At 40.1% G+C, this 19,744-nt stretch overlaps 1 protein-coding gene and 1 pseudogene across 2 annotated transcripts in view; both read right to left on the bottom strand.

Moving 5' to 3' along the window:
- Positions 1 to 19,744, bottom strand: part of RAD51B (RAD51 paralog B) — a 402,585-nt gene that overhangs the window by 212,705 nt on the left and 170,136 nt on the right. For both annotated transcript variants that reach the window (XM_059819771.1, XM_059819770.1), the window contains exon 7: positions 6,268 to 6,364. In XM_059819771.1, the coding sequence (XP_059675754.1) occupies positions 6,268 to 6,364 (97 nt within the window). The remainder of the gene's footprint in view (positions 1 to 6,267; positions 6,365 to 19,744) is intronic.
- Positions 7,557 to 12,750, bottom strand: LOC132317366 (large ribosomal subunit protein eL15-like; annotated as a pseudogene).

Raw genomic sequence — 19,744 nt, 5'->3', positions numbered from 1 at the left:
GACTTCTAGCAGGTTAAGGAAGACGAGATCCTTTCTCACCTTTCAGTGTATGTGGGCCTAACAATCAATTTATGAAGGGTCTGAAGCTGGAGAGGTAACTCAAAGACAGAACAGACTGAAGGAACAAAAGGCTTCCCACAGCACTGTTGGCTGGTGAAGGGGATTACAGGGTCTATGCTGGGGTAGTTTCTTAAAAGACAGCTGAAGTCCAGCAACAAAATGAAGAATTAGAAAGAAACAGCTGTTCCACTACAGCTCACGTGAATGGGAACCAGTGAGTTGAGTAACTCTATCAACTCCTGCACTAAAGTCAGAGATACCCAGGGCTCAGACCTGGAGGCACAATCCCGTGGCTGATGGACTCACCACGCTCTCCTGTCCCATCACGGGAGGGTAGTTGGCTTTGGGCCTGAGTGGCAACCAAACCATCAAGTGAGACGTGGCAATTCATACAAAAGTAAAACCAGAGGCAAATGTCACTACACTTCCCTGTATCATCATGACTGTAGAAGGCAAAAGAAATATTGTAGCACTTCATAATCTTGATAAGCCGTAAAACAAGAAGAGAACTCCATTACCTTTTCAATGATGTGTTTTAGTCTTCAGGGTTCACACCTGCACACCAGTCTCAGTTGGGAAATTTACTTTTCAGTATGCATAGACATGGACTATTTGCTGGAATTTGCCTTCCAAATAATCTGGCAATACCACTAGTGTTATTTGTACTTACTGCTTTTTTGCACATCTAAAATTCACTAACCTTCACAGGGTCTACATAAGGGGTCACAGTCAGAAGATCTTTCCTACACCGTGCCACATGGCTCTTGAGTTTCATAAACAGGCCTAGTAATCTCCACACAGATTATTCTATAATGGTAACAAAAAAAGGGTTTTACTGACTATTCCCAAACATTTGGGTCTCAGAAAGTCAGAGTGGATTCATTTTAAAAAGATAGGATATTAATTTATGAATTGTCCTATTTAAAAAAATGTTATAATTAAGTAACACCACTGTTTCAATGATCCAAGACAAAGTGTCTCCTCTTTCAAGCAAAATTGTGTACACCAGCCTGCAATAGGTTTACAGAGCATTCAGCTAAAATACTGAAAGCCTAAAACATGCCAAAGTGTTGTGATACTTTCTAGTCTATTTAAATTCATATCATGCTGGAGCACTTCACTTGGACATGCCTTATTCTGCACTAGCTTTAAAACTACAAGGAGAAAGTGTTTTAGAAACTTGTTTAACAGCTGCTTCATTCATAAGTTCACACTTCCTGCAAAACAGGTATGTTTGTGTTCTCACAGGATATTCTTTTTTATTTTTACTAAGTCACCTGCAGGTCCAACCTTAAGCATAAGTGTATACATAAATCAATAAATAAACAAACCAAAACCAACCAACAGCCTCTGATCTCTGGGAGCCCCTCAGTTCTTTTGGTAATTCCTTCAGTGTTTTCTCTCTATTCCGCACCAGGACTGAAAACAGGGATTTGAAGGGAGAGAAGTAATAAACTACAGAACTGGTCTTACTCTGGGGTGAACAGCAGGTCAAGTCATTATTTTCCCCATAGGAATATCTTGAAATATTAAGAAAAAAATGTTGCAAAATAAAAATATATCCCCATATTAAAAAAAGAGTAAACTGAGGCTTGAAGAATAAAATTAATTAACCACAATCTGACAGGAGATCAAGGGCAAAGCAAAGAAGAGAAGTCAAAGATTCCAGTTTCAAATCTTCTGCCCCTAAACTAAAGCAGGAAAAACCTGTGGGTGGGAGATATTATGGTAGCTTAGTTTTCTCCGGTCTCCACAACACAAAAGCCAACTTCTGCTCAACAGCTTACAAGAATTCAAGATCACAGCAACAAAGATGAAAAGGTCAGACTGAACTCATTGCTCACACCGTGCACTAAAAATATACAATGCTGTGACAAACCGGTCCATGAACACAAATGGCAGAAGACTGAACACTGGCCTCCCCAGAGCTAGCGCAAGTTTACAGACAATTTTAAACACAAAATAATCCTGACTTTTCCAAACAAATATTTGAAAGTGCTAGCTGAGAATGAAGAAGCCCAAGACAGCATTCCTTTTTTTGCCTGACACTTTGTGCACGCTGGGAGGGGGATGCTGTTCTTGTTCATACCAACACGACCCTGAGCTTTTTCCAAGAAAGATGGAGTTTAGCTTTGATGTCTGTGAGAGGAAGTTAGAGCTTACAGCTGGCAGATATATTAATAGGATAGGCACTGGTGGACTAGAAGGGACCTCAAGTAGGTCATAGTGTACTATCTCTTCGCAGCACACAAATGAAACGCACAAATTTCACTGTCCAGCTAGTGCTCAAACACACAGGCTTAGAATTCATTTCTAACGACCTTCTACATTAGGCAAAATCCAGTCATGTGAACCTTGCAAAAAACAACGAAAGTAGTACAGTCACAGCCACAGATAACTTGTTTAAAAACATCAATTAACAGTCATACAAAATATTTTGTTGTGGACATTTGCACTCCATTTCTACTGTTCACTTAGCCTAATGCAGCTTAAATCCATTTTTTAAGTTATTTTAAAAAATTACTTTAATTGGATTAAGGGCTACTTTTTACATGTTTAAATAATAAAGCATTAATTCTTCAGGCCACATTTTGAAGCCTAGCGATAGTCCTGGGCTCATCTGACCATCTCTGCTTCAAAATAACTTCAAGACTTCTCAAAGTTGCCTTTGACTGGAAGAGCTAAACAGAGGCTATTTCATAAAGCAAGGATGAATGCGAAATAGCAGTGTTCAAAACATGCTCCACTCTATCTCCTACAATGACAGAGTTTGTGAGAAGACTACATAAGAATGGTATGGCTACAAATAAAAAATGAGTTTGCTTTGTAGGGGAAGAAGTGACAGCCTTATGTGCCCAAGACTTTTAGAGCTGCAGAAAAACATTATTAGTCTTAGTGAACCCCTTCAGATGATAATCTGGCAAGTACGTAAAGGCCAAATAAATGCAAGGACTCAGCCCACAGATACAGAAACTTTTGTATTTTATTCAGCACTTTAATTTGTAGCAAACTAAGAATTTTGTTTCCTGTCTTGAAGCAGAAGCATGCATTGATCTAGGAATCTATCTGGACATAATCATTTCCTCCAAGTACCACCAACAAGCGCAGTTCTTACATTGCTACGTAAGTGGTGGGATGTTACAGTCAGCACTGCTTTTATAAAGCCTTTAACATTCTCATAAAAATCTAACATTTTTAGGACACAAGTTTTCATGCACTAGATTACAATTTTACAGAAGACAAACTTTGAGCCTGAAACAGCTTGACAATATCCTTTCAGCTTGTTCATCAGATTAACTTTCTGTCACACATCAGATGAAGAGCTTCCCTGGTTTCTCGCCTAATGTAACACATAACCCAAGCAATTCCCTTCTAAAGCACAATCAGAAGCAAAACCAAAAGCCACTGTAACATTCCATTTCTCTCTAATAACACATTCAGTTTGAAATTTTCATTTCTGCCTCTAAGAAAGATTACCCTTTTAGCAAATCATTTACAGTGACGGGACTCTGATTTCAGATAGGATTAAAACAACATATTAGACATACACAAACTAAGGGGTCTGAGTTGCTTACAGGACTAATAATGTGTTATGGGTCCTTTCACATCTAGGTCACTGGTTCAAATTCAGCTTTAGATGGTGATGAGTGAAAAGGAAGAATGAGGTAAGAACCCAGTCATGAATCTGGCCTCTATTCCTCCCTCGGCAACATATCCACTTTGTGCACTTGGGCTACGCTCCTAACTACTCTTTCCTGCAAATTCTACAGTTGTAAAATAGCAGTAAGTATTATGAGTATCACACTAATCCTAGAAGACCAACTCATTAAGGATTCTTAAAGTACCCGAGATTGTCAGAAGATTAAAGTATTGCTACTTTCAGGCTGTTCAATAGCTAACATGAAATAAATTAGGGGGGACTTTGTCAGGACAGGTCAACACCTTGATGTTAAAAAAGGAAAACACTGGCCACACCCTGTATCTTTTGATAGCAAGATAAATGTGGAAATCAAATGCTGAATGGGCCTGAAATTCCAGTTTTTCTTACAGGTAGACAGCACAGGTTAAAACTGAAGCAAACTGGAAATCCAGAAGCAGCCACATTATGGATAAGAAAGAGTAGTGTGGAGACGCACTGTGCTCTCCCATTATACAACACAGCATGTAAATGCCATGTCAATGTCAGTCAACAGAAGAGGGAAGGAAGGGAGAGAAGGAAAGAAGTTTATCAACCCTGCATCCCTTGATAAAACTTGAATTACTGAGGGAGCCTGCACTGCTGCTGTCTGTGCTGTTCTTGTTCTGAGGCTAAACAAAGGTTTCCATTTTCAGCAAGTGTCATGCTGGCAAATCTTACCACTTCAGACCCTTAATTAAAAACAAGGAATGAGAGAAACAAAGGAAAACAACACATGCACAGAGCACCAACACATTTTAACTCATTCCTGCGTTAAAAGGTGAAAAATAATGGTGGTAGAGAGTTTAGACACAATGTGATAGCTTCATTAGTAAGCTGTAACTGCTACAAAAATCATCACACCATCTCTTACATGGTCCCGATTTCAGAATGCTATTGAACTATGGCTCATACACAGCACTGAGAATCTTTCAGATTCTCATGAGTGAGAAAATTTAGGAAGATTACAACTATTCCATGCTTTTTCCAAAGACTCTTCAAATATTTTAACCACAAGAACAAAATATGTTTTACTGAGAACATATTTTGTTATTACTTCCACTTCAGAGTCAGCTATGCCTTTCTTTTCAGAGGAAGCTCATACAGAGCAATTCCAAAGGACAAAGAAAAGCACAAGTACTGCGATCAAGAGCATTTAATGAGACAATATGCAACAACTTTGTGCCAAGAAGGAAATAATAAAGATGAAAAATGATGCCTTCCTCTTCCAAATCTAGTTACCAAATTTCAACTCATTCTGACAGAGGTAGGGAGCAATATTCAAGCAATGAACTTCAGAGATACTTTGGCAATGGATGGAGCCAACAAAAGCCACAAGCACAATTCCAAAATGATTTAATGGGCCATGCTTTGCCCAAGCTCCTATTGACAAAATCATGAAGTAAACACATCAATCAGTGTTAAGGCATTACACTGAAGTTATTTGCTACTCTCTGACATTCTGTTTAATCTATCTTCAACCTCTTCCTCTTGTCCATTGAAATGAGTTGCAGAAATAACGTCAGTTTTAACCACTGTTTAGTTGGTTTTGCCACCAAGCTGTTCTTGTGTTAAGTCAGACAAATTTGAGAGGGCTGCTTGTGATCAACCAGAACAAAGATAAGCTGACCAGAACTACCAGAAAGTGCAGCAAGGAGAGAAAGAGGGGAAATACCCATATTATACAAAGTAGGAAGTCTACATGCAATTATCATGCCTTTGCAGGGAAGATGAGCATTGCTTTACATCATACATTTGGGTCTATGTATGAACTGAACTCTAAACAGCAAACTTTTCTGCATCTGTCCCTGACTGAGGGTGCTCTGACTATTCTTCGCAAGTGGGGAAAGGTGAAATTATTATATTACTTTGCAAACCTTGATTCAAAATTATCTTTTCTTCTAAGCACAGTAAGTCCTCGCTATTACCCCAGAAATGTGTGCTTGTCTCTAATTCCGTGCAGAAAAAAGAAACGTGAAGATGGAAAGTAGTATATGGCATCACACAAAACCTCATATTACATTCACACAGTATTGAGAGCTGCAGTTTGAGGCACTGTACTTGAAAACCAGACAAGCATAACGCAAGGGACAGGACTGAGTATTTGCTCTCCTTCATTTGGACCAGCTATTTCTCTTTGGAATCACTGATAATCATTAGATAAGACCAAATATGTAGCCTAGCCTGTGTATTAGCTCTAGCAGCAGCTTCAGAAGACTGACAAAATAATGCTCTAAATGCATGTGAATGGAAGTACAATGCTGAGGAACAAGTTATAGAACTGACATGGCTCGAAAATTCATTCCCAGCCCTTAGAAAGTGTCAGATCCTTTTAGCTGATACACTTAATTTTCTTCTATTTATAAATGGATTTTCAGAGAAACTGAAAATTTATTTTGTTCCCAGACTGTTTTATGTTAGAGTTGATAACTCGACTCTCACAGACCCCTGCATGTCAACAGAAGACTGCAAGTTACAATGTAGATTTGTGTCAGTGTAGAGTTTCAGTTCTGATAGAAGGGATCTCTTACCTTCAGACAGGGACAAATCATCAGCTGGAGACACCAGGTCTGCCTGGATCGCAAGGCCATTGCTCAACGATGTGGTAATCTGATTCGTCAAGATAACCTGCAAACAGACAGGGAGAGGGGGAAGGGAAATGAATTTTTATAGCTACTGGAAGGCAGAGAGCAGCCCAGGCGAGTCCTCCAGGCACAGCATCCAGGCAACCCTCTACTCTGACCTTCAGCAAATTCAGCACTCAGCTAATTTTGAACTACCTGCAGAAACTGAAAGAGACAACTGCAAGAAGTGCAGGAAAAAGGATATTGTTAAATAGATGAAATACCAAACAACAGTATGTTGATACATACAGCTGTCTAAAATGAAACTACTGCTTTGAAGAGCTTCATTCTTCAAGGAACGATTTGATGCTCCTTACAAAAAGCATAATTTTCTTCATAGGCAAGTAGGAAATCTATTTTCCTAGCAATCTCCACACAACTTACACACTTCCTTCCTTTGGCTGAGACACAGTGCCATGCAGAAGGGTGCTGTAGGGATACATCCCCACTGACCTGAAGCACAAGAGTACTAAATTTCACAGGGCTATCTCTACACAAGAGGATTTTTCAGTGTTTTTCAGGATTACAAGATTCTGATAAACAACAGACTGTAGTACCCACATAGTGCTCTCCTCTGACAGCATAAGCAATGGTCTTGCTTGCAAGAGATGAACAGTTTCTTGCACCTTTGAACATGTACTTCTTTCTAATAACAGAAAGTATTAAGGCAAACACTGCAAACACCATAGAGAGAAGAGCATAGGTATAAACACAATTATCTTCTCATGCTTTGGATCTCTAAGCAGCTGCAGTTTCTGCAATTACAATTGGTCTCCACTTCGCAGACGACAAAAACTTCAGAAATTCTTTTTTTTTTTTTTTTTTTTAAAGAACCAACTGATCTTTGTACTTACACTAAGAACAGACTCCACTCCAAACAAACTTTCCTTGAAATTAATGGACTGTCATCAGCTGTATTTGACACAGGAGGAAGGGAGAAAGGAATCCTACACGGTACTCTATGGATGTGGTTTCATGATGCTACTGGAATAAATTAACAGCTTGCCACTGCTAAAAGGAAGAGGAATTTCTCTGCTCTTCCCTCCCTCTGATCACAGCTTCCTCCTGCTTTCTAACACTTTCAGTAGTATGATATGACACACTCTCCATGTTCTATTTCAAGATCCCACAGAAGCTGTATCAGATCACAGAGTTGTAACCACAGTGGTGGTGCTGCTGCGGGCATTGTGTCTTCTTCAGGCAGCATGACATGAGCTACCAACAATGTGATGGAGTCTGCAACCTTTACCAAGACCACAATTCTTCCTCCCTGCTCGCATCAGCCCACCCATCTCTGTGCTTGTAAACAGGCACGGTGGTGCCTGAGAGCATTACAGACTGTATCAACAGGACTAAATTGAAAAGTTTGTAAGTCAAGTCTTCACCTACTCAACAGGAGTTCAAGACCTTCAGACATAGTGATGTCCCTCATGCTCTTCTGCTACTGACTGCAAGCTCTGGACAAAGTTCAGCTGGCTACTACCACCCAGCCCAGCTTAACCACAAGTTGCACCTTTTGGGACTGGGTATTTATGACCACTGCAGTGAACACAGACATGGTAGATAACAGCCTTGTTTGGCCTTAGACCTAGGCTAAGGTTCTTAAGGTACAACTTGCAATACTGCCAACAGCAAACACACAAGAAACGCATCACACCCCTCTGCTATTTCCCCCAGAGCTGCTGCGTGCACCTATAAGCACCCAAAAGCAGACAGGAAAAGGCCTGGCACACACAACCCCTTACAGACACTGCTGGCTATCCTATTCATCAGATTACAAGGTAAGATTCAACTTAATAACAAAGAAGAAAAGAGTCACTTTTTCCTTTCTTCTTGCCAGGGTACTTATCTTCCATTTTAGTGAGCGAGTTCATCCTTGTGATAGGATGAACATCAAAACTGGTTCAAGGCAACTGAAAAGAGGGGGCAGCCAAGAGTCAGGAGGGATAAGGAACAGGATGTGAGACCTTTCCTTCTTAACACTGTTTTCACTTCGTTTTCACTGTGTCACAAAACCCACAGCCTCACTTGTCCATTGAGGCTCTTCTGGCAACCAGGCATAAGATACACCAACAACATGGCACAACACTGAAGCTTTTCCTTGATCCTGTACTAGAAAATGTGCTGAAACAGAACACACTGACAAACTTATACATGCACATGTACTGGTGGGGTATGAAGTTTTCCTTGGCACACTTTTGCAACGATGACATTATTCACAAGTGTCAAACGCTCTGTAAGCAATGCAGTCATCCCAGACATGTGCCAAGATAATCCTTGTACTGTGCCATCATGTATTTTATTATTTATACACCATATTTTAAAGAAAAGCTACCGTGCTTAAGGATCTTTTTTAAATGAAAAAAAGACGTAAGCACACCATATTTAATATTGCTCTCCTTCAAAGGAAACTAACTTTAAAGGCTTCAAAAATCAAAAGAAAAATGAACAATGAGAATAATGCAACTGCTTTTTTTTTTTTTCTCTTTCAGCTTTTTTGACCAGGAGCTCCACAGCACTGTTCGCTGTAGGACTGTAAGTCTTCTTCACCCTTTATGTTTAACTCAAGCTACACCTCTGAACTTAGATTTCAATTTCTGTTGTGTCCTTCAATAACTATTCAATACTAACAATATCCTAGACACTCTGTTAAACTGTTTAAAAAGTCAGTTTAAAAATGCAGAGTCCTACCCAAGTAAATGTTCCTCTCTGGCTTGCTCTGAGGATGGGAATTAAGTGTATTCTTAGTTCCACGACTTCACTGATAGTTAAACATTTGCTTAAATACATGTTTAAATACTATCTTGAATAAGCACACTTCCTCTGAGATGAAGCCATATGCATGTACAGAATGCTTATTCTGGAATTAACAGAAAATTATTCTTCATTTCTGCAAGCCTGCAGAGCCAACACAGAGATTTGGTTCTCCCACAAGTACAAGCCAAGAGAGGCTGTTAGCTAAGCACTAAATTTGACATCAAAATTCCCTGTTACACTTCTGCAGCTTCGCTTACTGCAAAATTCTTCCATCAGGTATAGGTACTCCTATTATCAATCGATATTCATCTTTGTGCACCTACCATAATACAGTTTGAACCTCACTCTGCAGGTGTGCAGAGTGCTGCAAACTCACTGACTCCAAACAGGCTACGGGGTTGCTAACAAAAGGAAAAAAGCTGGCCCTTACTCAGCTTCAGTTCCGAAGAAAAAAAATTAAGGCACTCAGATTTAGAGAACTTCTCTGAATACATACATCTATCTTCAAAATTTCAATGACATGCCCTTACTGGAAAGTGCTAAGATTTCTTTTATTTTTCCCAGAGTAAAACGTTGGTCACAAATCCTTTGGCAATGAATACTGTCATTCAAATAAGAGCCTTTGTTTTCAGCAGTCCCCAATCCTACAGACATTCAGCTTGAAGCCCTGAACGTTGACACCACTTGATTCCAGTGTCACATCTAAAGAATATATTAACTTCTCCCCAAAGTCTCCTTCACCAACCTGAAAGACATACTTACAGTCCATTCTGCTATCCTTTGAAATGGTTCAACCTATTCAGAGAGTTGCAAATAGGTGTCTGAGGGAACAGTTAAGCTTGAGTGTGATTTGGAGAGAATACACAGGTAGACAAAGGAGGTATGGAGTGAAAACAGCTGTGTGACTCCTGATGAGTAATCACGTTTGTGCATGCACAGAATCAGCTGAGTGTCACACATTGATTTTTTACATGTGTGCACAGAATATAATCCTAGTTCTGGTCTTAATGATCCCATATGTTACAAATCACCAACATTATGAAGAAGGTTAGAGTATCTCCCTTTGGTCTGCTAGGTGCCACACTTGAAAGAAACCACCTGTCAGTGCTAAACAGCACCTGGAAACAGGCTGGGGTCACAAGTCCAAGCAGACTTATTAGAAAGAGTGCCTTGCATTGAATTAGCAATAGCACTTCCTCAACTTTTCATTGGAGATTTGGCATTAAAGTACGTATTAGATTTACCCTGTTTAGTACATGAGACCTGCCAAGTCCTCAGTCTAAGTAGGTAAGGAACAGTTGCCTCTGTTGTGGTTCCTTTTGTCAGATACTGGACATCATTACCAGCCAAGCATAGCTTCCACTTAAGAGGTTCAATGCCAATCATGAGTTTATCATCTTCCAGCAGAACACTCAACAGTGAGAATGTTGCTAAATGATATTTTAATGTCATCATATTAAAGTACACAGTATTTTAAAATAAATCTATTTTATAAAATACCCATTATTTTAAGAGGAGCTCCTATTTCCACCATCAACTAATGGAATTAAATATTTTTGTTACCAGAGGTACTTTCATTACCACTAAGGCACCAAGAGTCACAAAAAACATTACACTTCTCCACACACAACTGTGTCCTGTCATGTGCAACAGGTATGGAGGTTGTGTTATTGTTTCTACACCTTGTGATGACTGAAGAGTGTAGGGCTTCTTCAGCCAGTGACTGCATGAATGGAAAACATCCTCCACTGCTAAAAAAGGAGGGGAAAAAAAAGATAAAAAGGTCAGCTAGAGAGCTCAGTAACACTGGAAACTTGCCCCACACAGTCTCCTATGGAGTTCAGTGAACCATTGCCTTTAACCTTTCAGCCTATTCACTTGCAACTGGTTAAGCTAGCTATTTAACAAGCGAAAATTTACAGTCCTCAGCCTTCCAATTCTGACAGAATTACAAACACAGTAGAAATTCACTCAGATTCAAATTTCAAAATAACTTCTGGGAAAAAGTCTACTACTTAAAATACCACACAATTGACTGACCACACAATTTCCCAATCTTATGAAGATTTTTACTTCAACATAGCAACCTTAGATTGTAAAATAACCCCTTCTAACTATTAAAAGTGTTACGACAGCAAGAAGAATCCTTTTCCTTACAGTTAGAAAACCTGGAGATAAACACAAGGAGACACTGGGAACACATTTTCAAGTTCCTAAGTTTAGTCACCTTAAAAAAAAAAAAAAGCCTACTCTTCTGATCGCTTCGCCATTTTTATAGGTGCTGAAACCTGGAAAAAAAAGGAAACAAGAAATTCCTAAGGACAATAGTGTTCATGTTCTAGACAGGTCATTGCTACTTCTAAGATTAATCCAGAAGTCAACACTGCTGTTTATATTATCTTGAAATTTTTACATGTTGTTGGGAAAATAGAATCTCCTTCCACTGGCATGACTTCAGCAGGTGTCAGTTTTCTGGAAGCACATTAGAAAAGTAAAAATACTTATTTCAGGTGTTTAAACTCCCAACACCCTCATTTGTTGGGAATAGCACAGTTCCTGCATATGTCGAAAGCCCCTGGAGGTCCTGGGAGAGAGTTGGCCTAAGAACTGAAATATGACTGCTTTGCACAGAAGAATAAGCAAACTATTTCTTGTTTGGTTATTTATACAGTACAATTTTTCAAGTACTCCTCCTGCCCTTCCTAGGACCACACTGAAACTACTAAATCTGACTTTGTCATCCTTGTAAATTCAGTTGAGTAAATAAGTCATTTTCTGTAAACTTGTGGTCTCAGCCTCCTTGTTAGTTTATTGCAAAATTAAAGGGAGCTCAGCACAGAACTATCAATCAGTAACCAGCACAGGTATAGTCTTCTGGAACGTACCAAGAGGGGAAAAAAAAGGCACTCTCTCATGAAATGACTGTTTGTTAATGGAGCAGAATTCACCATTTTGCATGCAACACTATTTAGAAAAACTCTTATTAAAGGTTTCCTATTGAGCTGGGAGAGCAAGCGCAAAGACACTTGCAATAATCCCAAACTACTCTGCCCTTATTAGTCCATGTATTTTGTGGTTTTCACTGTACTCAAGCAACGTCACGAGAGAGCAGCAAGTACAAGTGACAGTCAGCGGGGCTGGGAGGCTGACTCAGCATGCTGGAGGAGAAGGAAAAGAAGTTTTACTGCTCCCCAGCCATTCTTCCTATCTGTCCCTGAGAAGGCACCTCTCCCTTTCCTTGAAGCACAGAGCTTTTATGAGGCATTCAAGTGGTCAGTAACGGGTTGAAACAATGGTGACTATTGTGGAGACAGGAGCAAAAGGGAAGTGCACCAAGCAATACCACAAAGCCAGACGGGGCAGGCAGCAATCCTGGAAACAGAAAAAGGGAACAGTGAGAAAACTGGAGTGAAGCAGCATGCTTCAAACAGCTGTGAGAACTGCAGCCTTCTCCTTGGGAACCTGTTACAGCTCCTCGAGACTGGCATCGGTCTGCTCAAGGAAGAACCCTAAATTACCACTATCTGTCATAGTAATAGGGTATTTGTGATCTTCATCCAAGCTATGCACTGAATTAGCTTTTTCTTCAAGTCCTGTTTGTTCGGGGAGATTTTCTTCAGCATCAGCAGCCATTTGCCACAAAAGCTGTCAAAAGTCAACAACCTCAGCAGGACTTGTACCTAATATTCGCAACGAGGAAAACTTCCTTAAAACTGAGCATTTTCAGTGAAATCAGGGAGTTACAGACAGAAAAAGGAAAAGTCTGAACCGTAATACTGAGAGCTCCTAAACAAAACATGAGTATTAAAGGGAGAATTTCAAGTGCCCACAGCTACTGGGCACTCGAAGCTGGCTACTGAAGCAATGCTCTGCAGGGGCTCACCTTGCAGGAGAGTGGGCTTCTCCGGTGAAAAGCCTCTGCACAATCAAGACAGTTCTGGGCTCCAGGACCAAACCAAACATACTTACACCACAACTACTACTATGATAGGAGATTAAATATATGCACATATCTTCATTCTTAGAAAATGTAAACTATTTTGGCTCATACAAACCAAATACAGAAGACAAAACCCAACAGTTTATCACCTCAGATCCAAGCAAATCAGCACGCCCACCCAGGACTCATCCCAGAGGTGTCCTGTACTCCCAAGCTGAGCGGCCACTGGCCCCAGCATCTCAGGTTTCTGTGGGGAGGAATGAAAATAATGTCAGGTACTCTACAGAGCCCAGCCATCACAAGCAAAAAGCCTTATAACAAATTAAATTTCCTTGTTCAAAGTCAAACACCACTTCTGGTGTTTAATCAAGGCCTAACTAACAAAGATATTCAGAAGTAATTTTACATGTTGTACTAAAACGGTCATAGCTAAGAAAGAAAGCATGAAATTCCCTCACTGCAGGCACAAGCAACAGACAAGTGCCCACATTTAACAACTGTTACTAATCCAAATCAGTTGAAAGGAAAAGTACCTGTTACAGCCACCTTGTTTATAAATGGCAGTGGCATAGGCTGTAATGGGGGTGCTCATGTTAGAGGGAAGTAGGTGGATGTTTTCCGACACAAAGGCATAGCAGCTACCCCGACTGAAGGCGAAGAAGATGCCTCTGTGCTGAGAGCTGTTAGAATTCACATCTCAACCAATGTCACCAGAATTTGGCATAATTCCCTGAATAACAGGGAATAACATGCACACAAACCACTGGAAACGTATTGAGAAACACTTCCTAACCCTATAAGCAATCTAGCAGCAAGTGATGGCCTTGCCTCAGAGGAATTTCATCTGTACCTATTTTCAGCTGTAGCTATTTTCATCACATCCAGGGCAAAAAAAAAAAGGGTAATTAAACAGTCTAACAGCATGGAAACAAGAAAGTAATGATTTTCTGGAAGACTCACAAGCACCTTTGAAAAGAAAGCTGATTAGAGACCTGCTCAGGACACACTGCTGCGAGCTGCACACTTCTTAGAACTCCTAGGGCAGGACTTCCAGACTTCCAGCTCCTGCTTTGCCCCAGTATCTCTACCCAAGCTTCTCCTCTTTCCTCCCTCAGTGAGGCAATTCATAGCAGCAGAGGTCATTTTATAGTCACTGGATTTCACTGGGTATAAATAGGATTCGGAAGAAACCAAGGCATCTTTCAGAGACGGGGCACTGCATTTACATCCAATTTATTCTGCTTTGCATAGGAAAAGTACAAAGTTATGCAATTCTATTCCATAAGCCTTCTGGAGAATTAAAGCGTCTATTCACATCTCTGGCAACTGCTTAAAAATAATCACAATGAATTAATAAAACTTCCACCAGAAGAAAAAAAGAAACAAAACAAAACAAAAGCATGCTGTTCTCAGGCAGCTACACGTCTTCGAGTTGAAACAGCTACCACCCAGCAATAGCCTGAGGTCTTCAGCCTTTCCTCCTCTGTGAACAAGGAACACAGCCAACACAAACGTAACCTTCAAAATCCACGCCGCAGCACCCTCGCGCTGCGCTGCTCGGCACGAAAGGTTTGTGTGCCTGGAAGGCCTTCAGGTCCGTTGGCCTGCACAGACCTGTTTGCAGAGCCGTGCGTAAGACACCCCCCCGAGGGACTGCCACCCGCCTTCACACCCTGCAGCCGCCCAGAGCTCTGGGTGAGTTCCCAGCAGACCTTCCCTCTCCTCCACCCTCCCCTCCAGCCTCTGCATAATGACTAATGGCTTTCTGAATCGAGCTTACTCCTGCGCGTATCTAGCGATGCGCCACAGCCGGAGGCTGGTCTGATACCGCTGAGCCAATGCGGAATACCTCGCGGGAAATCGCCGTAATCCACAGGCAACTTTTACAGCCAAGGGCTGCTGCGCTCTCAAAGCGGCAAACGCCGCTGCTTAGAAGGGAGTTTTCTGATGAATGCCAAGTTGTCTTGTAAAAGAATAAATAAAATAAAACTATGAATTCACAGTTTGCTCTTAGATCGCGCGCTGTTCTCAGCAACAGAGCTTTTGGTTGGTTTCATTTGTTTGGTTTTGAAGGATGGGGAAGAAACTGGGTTGTCTGGAACATCAGCAAAGTAGTACGGAATTTCAGTTCTGCTCTGGCGGGCTCCAGGCTGACAGGAGAGCTGAGTTACTCCTACTCTTCAACAGGACTGCAAGGAAGTAAAAATTTATGCTTACTTTTTTCGCAATGAAAAATCTAGTTTAGTTTATTGGCACTCGCTAGCTTTCATTAACAGATCAGAAAGCAGACTGAAGGCTCCTTCCTTTCACTCGTTGAGTTCAGACCTTCTGCCATGCACCTACCCTGCTTCGTCCAGCACTTCAAATTTACCCAGACCTACACAAATTCTGTGACATTACATTTCACTACCTTCTGGTGGAATAAATGTAGAGACAGATGCTCCGACACTAAGCAAACTGACTAAAGATACCACAAATCTTTACTACCACTCCTAAACTCTGACTTCACAAACAGAGTTGGAAGGGCTCACACTCAACTAAGCACTCTAGGACACCTCAGGACAATCTAATATCTATCCAGCAAATTATATATGTGTAACTCTTGCTTTATTTGGGGTTTATTTTATTTAGTTCTTCTACACCTGTTCATATTTAGTTTTTTCCTAACAACTAAATAGGAATTATGAACTAAACTAATGAAATACTCCTAACAAAGGCCTATTTAGGGCTCATGGCCTATTTCAAGCTGGTAATTAGTGTACCAGCATTTTTATTTGATTTTTATGTTTTGACAAGCCCATCAGAAAGACTGTTTATAGAAATATACACATGCAGGTCTGGAGTGGTATAGCATATAAGGCACAACTCAATCTCAATGTCATTAATTCCATTAATTCCTCAGATTCCTTCCAATTAATTCCTTCAGGCCTTCAAGGCAGTGGGTCACAGGAGACTCGCTGGGTCTTGGATGCAAACTGGAACAGCTCAATGGGCTACTGTAATTTACAGCTTTGCTGAACAGTTTTTAAAACACTCTCCCTAGCTCCACCTTATCCCACATCATGACCCTATGCCAACATTTTTAGAGGGAGGACAGTGTTAGTTCAGACTGCTCCTCGGTGCCTCGTGGAAGCAGCAGAAAGCAGCTTTAGGATGTGCTAGAAATCCCATTAACGCTTCGCTGTTCAATTCCCCTGCAAATCTTGCATTCCTTGCCTGCCCTGCAGCACTGGAGCCTTTCTGTTTACTTTTTAGGCAGGCAAGGGAGGACTACAGGAATATTTGCTCCCCCTTGTTTATTCATTTAACCTTTACTAACACCACCACCTGACGGCATTGCATGGCTTACGTTGTTTTATACTCAACATACTCTATCAGCATGACAGAAATGGAGCAAATCTTTTCTAGCCTTCAGTGATGTTAGAGGTCACAGCATGCTTTACACAATGCTTGCTAGAGAAGTTTTCTTTTCTTGCTGTGTTATGGTAGCTGCTGCCTTTCACTGAACACTTTTCAGACACGGACGGGATTTTTACACTTATATATGATGGCTATCCTTAGATAATCATGTAGCTTTATTTCCGTGCATATAAGAGTCAGTGGATTTTGAGTACAGGGTAACAGGGAATTTGGATATATACCTCCATCGCCCAATTTGCCCAAGGCAATTTAACAGGTTTGTAAAGTATTAGGGTAGTAACTGATATTGCACAGAAGCCTGACAATCAAACCAATATACCAATAATTTTTACAAAATGAGGAGAAGGCTATTAAGAAAGCAGGAACAAACTAGGCACTGACAGCACTATTTAGCGCAACTAAGGCCCATTTAGTGAACACCATGCCCCTGGTGATTTCAAAGTGTTCTCACGAACAAAATTCAGTTATCATCCTCTAAGAGCTGCAGTGGCTGTAAAAAAGAGTAGAAATCATCCAGAAAACAAAACACCCAGCTGCTGAAACAAACAGCCTCTCAAGTCACTATCAGTTTCACTTCCCTGTGACCCAGGGCTCAGAAATGTATGAAAGAACAAGTGAGAATGAACAGCTGCGAATTATATGTACTACAAGCTGTGGGTATATATTAACAGTACATCTTAGACATTTTCATATACTGAATTGCATTTGCATCCTTTTCAGGCTGACCTGCAACTTAGCCAGTAATCTGTTTCTACCAGAAATATTTATAATATTTCAAAACCATCAGTGGCTTCAGCCTCCTTTAAAACACAACAAACATACAAAATAAACCAGGTACAGCTAAGCACACCAGTCTGAATGATGGGTAGTATTTTTCTGCTGTACCAGTGACTATTTTAATAGTCAACATCTTTTAGTCTGATCGGACTGAAAGTGGAAATTTTATAATCTAGCTTTTGAGATTTGTAATATATCAACATACCTCTAATACAGTGCAATATTTTTACGCAAAGGAAAATTGCTTGGATAGATTTCGTCTGTCTCCTAAACCTGCAAAGTTAGACAGTAAGAGCTTTACATTTTAACATCCTTCCACTTCAATATTCAATACATTTTTATAAACTAAGATATTCTGAAGCATTTTTTCCTGAAAAAAAAAAGCCACCTATACAAAATGCATGATGGTGCACTGTGTTACGAAGTTTTATTAGCACTTTTTGAAAACTGCTATAGCATTTTAGGAAGCCTTGCTACCCAGTAGTTAGATTATCCTAAGTACTTCTTCCACAAAAGCACATTAAAAAAATTGTCTATGAGTTACAGATAAATAGTCCATAATAAAACAGAAAAGAAAAAACCCCATGTGTATGCATGATTGTTTTCCAAACATGTCTGACCTGATGATACCCAGAGGAAAGAATAGGGAAGGGGACATAAATCAGCCAGGTTTCTTCTCTTCAATATTTGGGGGAAAAAAATAAATAATCTTGTGGCTCAAGATAGTCTGGAATTTCAGTGGCATTGTCTCAGCCTCTGTTTCCTATTTCTTCTAAATCCTTTCACTAGGAAATATAGTTAGTCAGTATTTCCCCAGTAAAATAGGCGTTTATGTCACATTTTAAAATGACAAATTTCTATTTACCTACCTAACTCGCTTAAATTGGAGTGTACTTTCCTTGAAAATATGAATCATTAGAAAACTCTTTGAAAGTTAGGACTCAAGATGGAAAATGAACTCAGAAAAATGCAAGGAGTCATTTTTATGCTGAGACTGCAGCATGACACATCCCCCTTTGGCTTTGCCTAATACAGAAAAATAGTATTTGAGATTGTCCAAACAAAATCACAGGCCCATGAAACTATACTCAAATGAAACTATACTCAAGCTAATTTCTCACCTCTTGGGATAACAACCCAGTCCTCAAGGCCACTGCTTAAATATGTGCACAAGGCAGCACTGTAGAAGCATGTTATCTCTTCTGTGTTGCAGGGAGGATCAGTTCTGCAGGGTTGTTTTGGCAAACCTTTTCCCAATACTAAGACAAATCAAACTAAGAGACTGATAACAGTGAAATTCCTGCAAAGCAAATCAATTCAAACACAAAGGTGTTCCCTTTCTTTTTAAAATTTGGTATCAATTTGTTTGGGAAGTTGGTGATCACTGAGAATAGCTCCACTGGTTCCACTGGAAATGACATCGGGTCTACCAGCATTACTGTTCTTTGTTGGTACCTCAGTTTTTATGTAAATATTTGTAAACTTTAAAAAAAAAAAAGTTATTTATTATTTATTCAGCTACTTGGGTACACCATTATATTTACAACTGTTACTAGAATTACAGAAATGTTGACAGTTGATGTCAGGTGAATAAAAACAGGCAGTGGCACCTTCAGTGATATTAAACTTTAGGAAAACCTTGGGAATGGTATAAGATTTCAGATATTTCACAATTAGAAAGCATCTGTTCTTTAAGAATTAAACTTAATAGAGCTAAATAATTTTTGCACCTCATTCAAATTAACCCAAGTGAACACAGTTGGTCAAATCTTTTGAGATTTGCTGTGCATTCTACAAACTACACATAAAGGCAGCAGAAAAAAACAGCTGATGTGTTCTGGACAACCAACTGAAATTTTGCAGCAGCTCTAGATTAATTGTTCACTGCAGGTAGCAATTTTTTTTTATATCATCTCCTAGACTGCTGTTAAAATTAACAGGATCGTGCATTTTCCTTGGACGCCATCATAACTGCTTCGTCCAAAGCCTTTCTCAAGAAACGACAACCAAGTCTCCACTGTGGACTTCAGTAATAAATTGCAAAGATAGTAATGTTAGGAATGAATTTCATTAATTTAATTTAGAGAAAAACTGAAGAGGAGCAAATTATGCTTTAGTCAAGAGAACAGATGTGTGCCAGTAGGCTTTCTGCAGCCCCATGACTGGAATAGCTTCTTCCAGTGAGGAGTGAGATACATGGGCAAACCCATGGGAAACCAGGCCTAGATTAGAAAAGTGTTTCTGGATAGGATTGAGGTGTATGAGCAAACATTGTGGGAAGCCAGGAGGGAAAAGCTATAATCTGATTCAGGTCAGGCTGGAAGTGCATCTTCAGATCTAGGCATGGGCAGGAGGGTAGGAACTATTGGATGCTACACACCGGGATTGACATGCTGCAGGTGGAAGAGGGGCCCAGCAGAGATTTTCTCAGAGAAGAATGGGATGTATTTGTAGAGTTCCTAAAACAAAGATAAAAATAATTCAGAGCAA

This window comes from Gavia stellata, chromosome 7 (assembly GCF_030936135.1).
Source record: "Gavia stellata isolate bGavSte3 chromosome 7, bGavSte3.hap2, whole genome shotgun sequence".
NCBI lineage: Eukaryota > Metazoa > Chordata > Aves > Gaviiformes > Gaviidae > Gavia > Gavia stellata.
The sequence above is the reverse complement of the archived record's forward strand: the minus strand, read 5'-3'. Positions and strand labels throughout refer to the sequence as shown.